The sequence below is a fragment of the Carlito syrichta genome, unplaced genomic scaffold (assembly GCF_000164805.1).
Source record: "Carlito syrichta isolate Samal-C Ts95f unplaced genomic scaffold, Tarsius_syrichta-2.0.1 Scaffold309804, whole genome shotgun sequence".
In the NCBI taxonomy this organism is placed as follows: Eukaryota; Metazoa; Chordata; class Mammalia; order Primates; family Tarsiidae; genus Carlito; species Carlito syrichta.
Genome location: NW_007253900.1, coordinates 789,477 through 800,638, shown reverse-complemented (window position 1 = coordinate 800,638; position 11,162 = coordinate 789,477). Strand labels below are relative to the sequence as shown.

The 11,162-nt window shown below is 44.9% G+C and overlaps 1 protein-coding gene across 2 annotated transcripts in view; it reads right to left on the bottom strand.

The window, feature by feature from the left end:
• Positions 1–4,549: 4,549 nt before the first annotated feature.
• ORC3 (origin recognition complex subunit 3) overlaps positions 4,550–11,162 on the bottom strand; it is a 77,433-nt gene continuing 70,820 nt past the window's right edge. Inside the window, exons 17-20 of one of the 2 annotated variants that reach the window (XM_008067874.1) lie at positions 10,160–10,301; positions 6,972–7,100; positions 6,004–6,083; positions 4,550–4,922 (exon numbers count right to left, since the gene is read on the bottom strand). In XM_008067874.1, the coding sequence (XP_008066065.1) occupies positions 4,817–4,922; positions 6,004–6,083; positions 6,972–7,100; positions 10,160–10,301 (457 nt within the window). In that variant the 3' untranslated portion in view covers positions 4,550–4,816. The remainder of the gene's footprint in view (positions 4,923–6,003; positions 6,084–6,971; positions 7,101–10,159; positions 10,302–11,162) is intronic. The other variant, XM_008067875.1, reaches the window with a different exon arrangement.

The window sequence follows — 11,162 nt, the reverse complement described above, 5'->3', positions numbered from 1 at the left end:
TAAACATTAGGGATTTAAAACAGCAAAGCTGTCTTTGGCCTATGGCAAGAGCTTTACATGAACCTAAAGAAAATGGTTTCCACAGACACCGCATCAACCACATCACCTGGGGAGCTTTTAGAAAAGGTCCTCGGGCTCTACCCTAGAGACGGCGTCAGAAGGTTGGCGGAGGGAGAACGGCGGAGGGGAGAACATGTGCGGCCTCAGTGATCCAAGTGGCGAGGGCTGGAAATGACCACCTTTGACCCATTTGGGTTTCCTCACTTTGTCCCTTCAAAAGTGTGGTCACGGGTGTTGGCAAGTGACTGTTCTGCTCAAGCACCCTAATAGTCTGTCCCTGTCTGCTTGTGGACACGGGGCTCCTGCATTTGACCGAGGTGAGGAGCATTAGATCCGCGCCGTCAGAGACACAGCTCCGGCAGCCTCTCCTTTCCTGCATCCTGTTCGTTCTATGAGGTCATTTCCATAGGCACAATAAACATGTTGTGAAAAGTCTTTTGGCCAAATACCCTTTTCCAGCTATTACTCTGTTTTACTGCTCCCTTTATCGCAAGACTCGAGAACTTTCTAAACTTCCTAGTTTGTCATCCTTTACTTTTTTTCACAAACTTGTTTTATTAGGAAAAAATTCAAAGGTTGAATAGTCTAATGACCCATTTAAATTGAAGTTAATATTTTGTTCTATTTGCCTTAAATATATATTTGAACCGTTTCAAAGAAAGTTGTAGGCATGACAGTACTTAAACATGCATCTCCTAAGAATATGGTTCTATATAACGCAGTATCATTGCCCCCCACTCAAAGTGCATCTTGGATGTAACATCAGTTACTTCAGATTTTCCCACTTCTCTCAATTTGGTTGTTTTCCTATAAACAGCTCTTTGCCCCCCAGTCACCCAAACAAGTAGGATTCAGTCAAGAGTCCTACTTTCTGTTGTCTTTTTTCTTGTTGCGCCATTAATCTCTCCTATTCCTTTAAACCTCCTGTGAACAAAGTGAGGGTTACGGTTTTTCTTCGTTTCTGGCTAAACTGTTCATGCAAGAGTGAGCGGTGATCCTGAGGTCCCCATATCGTGTCATGCAATGTGTGGCTCTTACAGGGTGTTGGGTCACTTGGCTAGAACATTCGATTGGAGAAGCCTATCAGGCTTTGTCTTCACTACCCGCCACTCTTGGTGAAAATCACCAAAGATTTCCACAGTACTAGATACACTCAACAATCAGCATTTGACCTTGAAACCTTTTCAGCTGGCTTGCAAGGTCTCATCACACTTGCCTGACTTTACTTCTCTACTGGCTGCTCCTGCTCAGTCTTTTAATGCTGACCCAACCTTCATTTCCCTGAACTTTACTAGAACACACAGGCATGCTACTGGGTCGGACCTTGGCTCCCTGTCTCTCTTTTCAGTACTCATTTCAGTGATACCATCTAATCATAAGGATCTCTATCATAGTCACCTTCCTTTGTGACATCTTCACTTTAATAACTGAGATCCCCAAATTTACGTCCAAAGCCAAACTCCTTGCTTTTGGCTGTTAAATTTCCCCTCCCAGTCCTCCCCGGTCACTTAATGGGAACTCCATTCTCCTTTCAGCCAGAAACAGTCTTGGACTTTTCACATCCGTCCTCTGATCTCACTTCCACCTCAAATCCTGTGATCCGCCTGCTGTTACCCTAGTCTGAGCCTGCTTGGGTTATTTCAGTGGTCCCGACTGGTGTTTCGCCTCATTGTCTCTGCTCACCCCCTCATCCTACTCTTGCAGCCACCAGAGTGATCCTTCAAAGGTCTGAGTCTTGGCCAGGCACGGTGGCTCAAGCCTGTAATCCTAGCCCTTTGGAAGGCCGAGGTGAGAGGACTGCCTGAGCCCATGGGTTCGAGACCCGCCTGGGCAACCTGGTGAGACCTCGTCTCTACAGTAAATAAGTTAAAAATCAGCCAGGTGTGGTAGCTCATGCCTGTAGTTCCAGCTACTTGGAAGGCTAAGGCGGAAGGCTCGCCTGAGCCCAGCACGTCAACGCTGGGGTGGCCGTGGGCCTGCCACTGCACGCCAGCCCGGGCGATGGAGTGAGACTCCAACTCAAAATAAGTAAAGGTCTAAGTCTTCTACTTATAGGCCTTCCTGCCTGAGTAAAAGCAGCATTACAATGGACCACAGAACCCTAAACTACCTGCGCTCCGCTCCACCGCACTCAATTTCCTAATGGCTTTCTCTTGCTCTGCTTATCCACCCTGGTCACCTTGCTGTTCCTCTAAGGTAGGTTGCCTGCTCTCGCCTCGGGTTCCCTAGTCTCTGCCTGGAATGCCCCTCTCCCACAGAACTCCACCACTTTTGAGTTTTGGCTCAAGTTTCATCTCCAGGAGGCCAGCTCTAACCACACCGCCTAAAGTTGCAGCCTGTCATCTGGTTCTTTTGACCCTGATGTTTTTTTCCTGTAACATACTATCTAATTGTTCTATTCCCTCTGCTGCAATACACTGAAGGCAAGGATCGTAAGTGCCTAGAATATCGTGCCTGGCAGAGGATACATGCTGAGTATCTTGAAATGAATTTCACACTACGATTCAGGGTTTTCAGATGACTGTTTCATTAAAAGGTTTAGTGAATATGAATACTGGTAAGGTATTCTGGTCCAAGTTTTCCTGGATTAAGGGATGGACATAGAATTGAACCAACATTTCATAGACTGAGGGTTTTATGCTCTATTAATGATTACCACAAAGGAGCTTCATGTTTTAATTTTAAAGCTCTTTGGGGTATTCACTGTGAAAATAGGGCAGTTTCCAATCTGCTACTCTCTTACCTAATCATTTTTTTTTTTGAGTTGGAGTCTCCCTCTGTCGGCCAGCCTGGAGTGCGGTGGATGCTCCCGGCCACTGCAGCCTCGACCTGCTGGGCTCCGGCGATCCTTCTGCCTCAGCCTTCCAAGTAGCTGGTACTACAGGCGTGCGCTACCACGCCCGGCTAATTTTTGATTTATTGTGGAGATGAGGTCTCGCCAAGTTGCCCAGGCGGGTCTCGAACCTGCAGGCTCAGGCAGTCCACTCACCTCAGCCTCCCAAGGCGCGGGATTACAGCCTGAGCCACCGAGCCCGGCTTCTTACCTATCTTTAAGTAGGTGGTGAGGAAAACCAAAGTGCTTCAGTGCATGACATGCCTTTTGGTTACCTACATTCAGCTAAGTGCCCAGCAAAAGAAGAGCAGGGCAGGGCCGCTCATTTTACTCAAGGAACACGTGCCCAGACAGACGTGGGTCTGCTGGTCTGTGTGAGGCAGGTTCCTCTGTACCTTGGATGAGTGTTTGAATAAATGGCTTCTACACGCTGGCAGTTTTATCCGGTGTTCATCTGCATAACTGGAAAGCTGGAGGAAACCACTCCGTACATGTCGATGGTGTCCTCATCCACACAGTATGGAGGATCGGAAAGCCCTCCCCACCGCCGACTGCCTCCCTTAAACAGGCAACAGATGGCAAAATCCTTCAAGTCATCTCCACATTCTTCCCCTGGATTTTTACCCATCAGTATGAAAAAATGGAGTGCACGGTTGGGCACATTTGGCTGAAGAAACATCAGAATGTTGAGAAAACATACTGAGCTGACTGCAGTGAAGGCAAATCATGGGGCATTATTAGCCTCACACCACAGAAGTCTGGTCGTGTGCGTCTGGCACAGGCTCTGCTCCACGCCCTCACCCACGGATCCCGAGGATGACAGGGGCTCTGCCTTGCGTGCACAGGTTCATGGTTTCTTCCTCGTGGCTGCGCTTGCATATCCTAGATTCCCTAACTTTCAAGTTGACAGTCCTGTGTACGTATGGACAAGTATTCAAATTCTGGTGAATAAGAAATTCTGGCATCTTAGATGAAGGTAATAAGACATTTAGTCTACCTTAAAGACGCTACTGTGGTAACTCTTTCTAAAAGCCTCCAGGGCTAGATGCTTTCTGGTTCTGACTTGTAGTTGAGTCTTTGTTTGAGTGTGATCTCACTCTGTTGCCCGGGCTGCAGTGCAGTAGCGTAATCATGACGATCCTGGCTCATGGCAAACGTGACCTGTGTTCGGGTGAGGCTTTCACCTCCGTATCCCGAGTACCTGGGACTACGGGTGTGTGCCACCACACCCGCTAATTTTTTGATTAGAGACAAGGTTTTGCGATGTTGCCGGGGCTGGTCTCGAACGCCTGGACTCCAGCAGTCTGCCTGCCTTGGCTTCCCAAAGTATTGGGATTACAGGCTTGGGTGCTGTGCCTGACCCAATTATTTCTGGTACTTGGGGCCCCCCTTCTTTTCGGCCCTGAGAACATCGCGACAGTCTGTTTTTGAGGTCGACTGCCACGCGGCATTTTTAAGCTAGAAGACTGAAAGAACCGGGAGGGCAGAGGCAGCTAGGCCCTCTGCCGTCGCCAAGAACCTGCAGGAGCGTCGTGTTACTCACCGGGCCCCACGCTGGAGGGCAGAGGAGTGGCAGTGCAGGAAACTGGGGGAGGGGGAATGAACACAAACTGCACCAAACGAGACTCCGGGATAAAGGAACACACCACACTTGCAAACTGCACGCGCAAATGATTTACTCGCAACTCGTGGCGACTGACAGGTGCAGAGACAATGTGTTTTAACGACAAGGATGACGCTGTTGTCGCCCACCGTACTCCAGTGGGGTCCTGACAGCCACCCGCTTGGGGCCAGCTCGCAGAGTTTTCCACATCACGTGGGCAAGGCGCACCCCTCCTCTCGCCACAGCCGTCTCTAGTGAGATGTTAGGACGGCACATCTTTTCGGCTCCATGCCGCGGCCTCAGCTTCACGCATTCGCATCCTAGCAGCCTCCCCAGGTCAGCCTTGCCACGTGGTCCGTCTTCTGTTTGGTAGGTCTGATAAACCCTAGAAGTTCTAGTTCAGAAACAGCTCGAATAAACCGAGCACTGGAGGCTTAGCTAAGGAAATTGGCCATGCTATATTTCTGACAAAAAGTGGTTAGAATTTTGATGCTAAAATATTCTTCAGTAAGGTAAAATCGATAGTTCAAAAATATACTAAATTTTTTTCCCTTGAGTTGGAGTCTCACTCTGTCGCCCAAGCTGGAGTGCAGTGGCTCAGGTTATCCTTCTACCTCAGCCTTCCGAGTAGCTGAAGCCACAGGCGAGCACCGCCATGCCAGCTAATTTTTTGACTCATTGCAGAGGTGAGGTCTTGCCAAGTTGCCCTGGCTGGTCTTGAACCCCTAAGCTCAGGCAATCCTCTCACCTCAGACTCCCAAAGTGCTGGGATTACAGGCATGAGCCACCGTGCCCAGTTTACTCCTAAATTAAACTGTAACCCTTATGTAATTGGAATCTACTGTCAGTAAGACACGAATGGAAAAGTACTATACACGTACCTAAACCTAATTTTTCACAGTATGAAAATTGCTCCTCACCCCACTTTTCTTTTTTTTGAGTTGGAGTCTCACTCCATGGCCCAGACTGGAGTGCAGAGGCCGGTCCCAGCCACCGCAGCCTCAACCCGCTGGGCTCCGGCGATCCTTCTGCCTCAGCCTTCCGAGTAGCCGGGATTTCAGGCATGTGCTACCATGCCTGGCTCATTTTTTGATTTATTGTAGAGATGAGGTCTCGCTGCCCAGGCGGGTCTCGAACCCGCAGGCTCAGGCAACCCACTCACCTCAGCCTCCCAAGACGCGGGATTACAGGCTGAGCCACCGAGCCCGGCTCCCACTTTTCAAAGTACATTAGAAAAATAGAGAATTCAATAATGGCAGTTTTGTTTTTGGTAAACTTTAGAATATGACCTTGATATATATAAACGTGAGACTGTATATTTTAGGTTTGTTTCATTTAAGATTAAAATACAGATTTAGAAATTTCAGTTATTTTGGCACAGTATGGTTTATACTGACAAGTACTAAGGTTGTATGGAGCACATCTTTACAACTCTAATGTAGATTCAGAGAAAGTATAAACATTTTATGTGTACTTGGGCATTGCAGAAATGGTTTTAAAAGGATACTGGATAATTTCATTCATTTTGTCTGAGGTTGCAGAATTTGCATCCATTTTTTCAGCAGCTGTCACAACTGTTGCAAAAGCCTTTTGAATAGACAAGACAGAAGCAAATAAAAATCTCTACAGTTGCCAAGCATCTCCTTTGGTGGTTCTGTAATTAAGCCAGGTCTGACACTGCTGCTGCTGATAGATGGCATGGCTTTTTTCAATATATTGAATTTCAGACTCTCAAAACGACACTGATTATCGCTGTAAACCAATTATATATTAAAAGATAATGTAATGGTTCCTGAATAATTTTGTTTCAGAGAACTAAGTATGCAGAGAAAAACAAGAAACAAAGCTAGTCTCAGTTAAAAGGCAAAGAAAGCCCTGTCTCCTCTGCTCAGGAAAATGCCTGCTTTTCTTGGAAGCAGCCGACTATGCATATTTTTTAATGGTGACAAGACATCAGTAGGGCCTTCGACAGAGCTAAGACCTTTGTAATACTATTCTGGGGAGGGAAAGAACAGTTATTTATTTTGAATAACCACCGCTGTCTATTGCCTTGCCAAGTATTCCTTGTACTTCCTGATTGCTGAATCGGCTGTGTTGTCATTCCAATATTTTTTCTTTTACTTTTTTTTTATGCAAAAGGGAAATGTAGTTAGTAATATCCTTTGTGAAATAACAGGATTGACCCGAATTGCCTAGTTCTTGCTTAATGCCAGCTATTGGGTTCGATCACTTACTTATTTTGACTCGGCGTGAACACAGAATTGCTCGGTGGAGGAATGAAGGGCCAGAGAGCAGGGGATGGGGAGTGGAGACTGCTGAACTGCCATTTCCTAAGGGGCTTCTGATGGCGATTTATGCTTCCCAAACAAAACACGGCTTTAAAATAGAAGATGAGATCCAAAGCACTAACATTCTAGGAAGGTGGTCTTGGACGGTTAGACAAATATTGCAGCTTGTAGTGCTCAATACACTTACCCACCAACCTACCTCTGACCAGTCCACAAGGTTGATCAGCCTGCTACACTCTAAGTGCAGTTTATATGCTATGCAAATGTCCGGAGCGATATTTGGAATGCAACCTTCTTCACTTTTCAGTGCTTCGTTCTAAAAAATAACAGTCAACTAAGATGATTACCTTGTAGAAATGATTAGGAACAAAATCAGACATCAGTGGATCCCCAGCCTAAATTCAGTAAAAACCAGTCAATGGAATCTTTTGGTTTCCTTTGCTTAGTGGCTGAGTCTACTCTCCAATGTTCGTTCTTGTTGAGGTTTGGGCCTTGGTCGTAATCCCTCTAGTTTTTAGTCAATAGAAGAATATTCCCAGGGTCAAAAGACAAAGCTATTTTTCATTTTAGCCATAAATTATTAGTTTCTGAGACACGAATACACTTGATTGTCATAAAGAATACATGGAATTACTTGGGAATATTCAATAAAATGGTACTTTCAACAATTGTAATTACCTGCATTCTGGCAAATACTATACTGTATTAGTAAATACCAATATGCTACTAGCAAGGGTATAAGATACCTTTCAGAGAAAAGACTGTAAGCCCTATAGAAATCATCAGTGTTTCTTCGATCTGTTTTAACTCCGTGGTTCTTACTGGGAAACACCAAATCTCGCGGACATACCCCATTCTGGATATTATCAGATCCCCCCCAATGACTGCCAAAATCGCAGCAGATTTCTTCTGTGACCTGTTAGCCAAGTCAGATTTCATAAGAGTTTTAATATGTGGTTTATATTTTGTACATTTTTGTTCTTTAAACATGAAATTATTCAAACCACCTGTTACCACCATCACTGAAAACCACCGATATATTGTCCTATGCAGTATTATTCTCTTGCAACACTTAGCATGTTTGTGTTCCATTCTGCAATGCAAAGCCAGTACGTTGGGATGCCCTCCAGAGGCTTATGAAGTCATATGTTTTAAGTATCTTGTGGCCAGATTTCTGGATACTTAAGTGAGTTGATAATTTACAACTCTTTTGTATATATGTAGCTTACTGAATATTTAGTGATCATTCTACCTGGTCATAAGTTAGTTTTTAAAATTGTGGCCAGGTGTAGTGGCTCACACCTGTAATCCCAGCGCTTTGGAAGGCTAAGGCAAGAGAGGAACGCTTGAGTTCGAGACCAGCCTGGGCAACATGGTAAGACCCTGTCTACAAACATTTAAAAAAATTTTTTTGGCTGGGCATGGTGGCTCATGCCTGTAATACCAGCACTTTGGGAGACGGAGGCAAGAGGATGGCCAGAGTCCAGGGGTTCAAGACCAGCCTGGGCAACTTGGTGAGACCGTCTCCAGAACAAATCAAAAAATTAGCCAGGCATGGTGGTGTGTGCCTGTGGTTTCAGCTACTTGGAAGTCTGAGGTGGAAAGATCACCTGAGTAAGCCCAGCAGGTCAAGGCTGCAGTGGCCATGAGTGTACTACTATACTCTAGCCTGGGTGACAGAGTGAGACTGCGACTAAAAAAAAAAAAAAAATTTTTTTTTTTCTGTCTTAGCTCTCTTGTTTAAAAAACTTCAAGAAAGTACTAACTGTGTCTGGATTTTGGGTAGGTGGCTCTGCTGAGATGTGCTGCTGCCCAGGAGTTTTGGTGGCAACCATGTTCTACATTCATCTCTGCAGATACTCTCATTTTTCTGTCTTAGCTCTCTTGTTTAAAAAACTTCAAGAAAGTACTAACTGTGTCTGGATTTTGGGTAGGTGGCTCTGCTGAGATGTGCTGCTGCCCAGGAGTTTTGGTGGCAACCATGTTCTACATTCATCTCTGCAGATACTCTCATAACAAACCTTTCTTTAGTTTAAAATCCAAGATGAGGCCAGGCGCAGTGGCTCACATTTATAATTCCAGCACTTTGGGAGGCTGAGATGAGAGGGTTGCCTGAGCCTGTGGGTTTGAGACCAGCCCGGGCAACTTGACGAGACCTCATCACCACAATAAATCAAAAATTAGCCGGGCACGGTGGTGTGTGCCTGTGGTTCCAGCTACTTGGAAGGCTGAGGCGGCAGGATGGCCTGAGCCCAACAGGTCGAGGCAGTGGTGTCCGAGAGCATGCCACTACACTCCAGCCTGGGCGACAGAGTAAGACTCCCACTCAAAAAATAAAAAAAATAAAAATCTAAGATGAAATCCCAAAGTGTTTGTTTTTTCCACTAAAGACAACCACTTGGATTTTGAAGTAATTTCTTTTTTTGCCTCTTAATTTTTTTTTAATTTTAAAGATGTGGGGTACAATTCAGAGATAGGTATACAAATGTTCATTGTGCAAGTACCCTTGTTGATGAGGTGTGCCCCCTTCCCCAGACAGATTCCCACTACTGCCAATCCCGCTTCCCTATCCCCCTCCCAGCAGTTTCCCCACTACTGCTAATCGTTCTCTTACAGTATTATGATAATTATTCAAGGTCTGCTTATGAGTTAGAACATGTGATACTCGGTTCTTCGTTGAAGTAATTTCATTAGGCCATATTGTTTGACCCCTATGTGCTGTTATGTCTATAGGAAACACTTCCTTTATTTTCACAAGAGTAAACAGCATTACACTCTTTAGTCTTTTTTTTTTTTCTGAGTTGGAATCTCACTTTGCTGCCCAGGCTGGAGTGCAGTGGCACGCTCATGGCCACTGCATGCTCTACCTGCTGGGTTTAGGTGATCCTTCCACTTCAGCCTTCCAAGTAGCTGGAACTACAGGCATGAGCCACTGTGCTCGGCTGATTTTTTGATTTATTGTAGAGTTGAAGTCTCACCAAGTTGCCCGGGCTGGTCTTGAACCCGGACGAAGACAATTCTCTCACTTCAGCCTTCCAATGTGCTGGAATTATAGGTGTGAGCCACTGCACCTGGCCATTATACTCTTTAGTCTATGATCATTATACTCTTAATGTCTATGATCTGTTTTGTCACATGAAGGGCAGTTTACAAATGGTCAAAAATGGGTAGCATCAGTTGACTACTGATTGGTATGCTTACAGGGTTAAAAACTCCCTCTAAAGTCTAAAGAATTTTAAAATACGCATATGAGAGGCACAGCCCTGAGCTGTCAACTCTCTGCTCATTAAAACAGAAATGCAAATGGACAAAATTTTTGTGAGAATGAAGCCCAGAGCCTGAGCTAACTGGTCAGAGAACCGAACTGCTTCCTACCTTCAGATAATAATAGGGGTTGTTGAGTGCAGTGTGGAGGGCCATTCGTGGGGCAGCATTCAAGTGCTCCCGCAGGGTATGGGCGGCACTGAAGTACACCACCTCATGCAGAGGCTGCGTCTCAGGAGGCAGCAGGTATTCTCTGAAACAGCCCAAGGCAGGTGGAGTGTTTAGATCAGCACAGGTGTATTTTCAACATAACATTTTTCATATCCTTCTGTGGAGGACTGAACAATTTACTAAAGGAAAATCAAAAACGACCAAAAACAAACAAATGAAACGAAACCCAAATATCCAATCTAGTACGGTTTCACTCAGAGTTGTACTTCTTCCAGATAATATTTTTTAAGACAATCTTTAGACTCTTTAGAAGAAATTACACATTTCAGTTCTGAGTTAAAACTTCTGGAACAAATATACATATATTACATTTCTGCTCAAAAATCTCCCCCCTCCCTAAATCTTTAAAGTAGAATTTCTTTTTTTTTTTTTTTTGAGTTGGAGTCTCACTCTGTCGCCCAGACTGGAGTGAGTGGCCGCTCCCGGCCACCGCAGCCTCGACCTGCTGGGCTCCGGCGATTCTTCCGCCTCAGGCTTCCTAAAGTAGAATTTCTAAAAGCCTTAATGAATTTCTTCAAGTAAGCTATTTGGAAAGCTGAGATATCCACATTCTCTACCACAGCAAGCATTTAACTCGTGACAGTGTTAAACACAGGCCTCAGGCCTGGAATTGAAAATTAAGGAAATTCTTGGATCACTGAAAATGTTTTAGTTGATATCGTTCATGGAAATGACACCTCAAGTTTTTTATATATCAGAATTACTTTTTACTTTAGAAGGAAGAAAAAGCTAAATTTTAGTTACAGAGTATTGAAAAACAAATTATTCATCAATAAAGTTTTAAGGATAAAAGTAATCTACCATAACTTAGGATTCCACTCTCTCCTTTTCTGCACATGTGCTAGAGGACAAAACAACTGTGATGAAAGCCGAACTTAAAAAA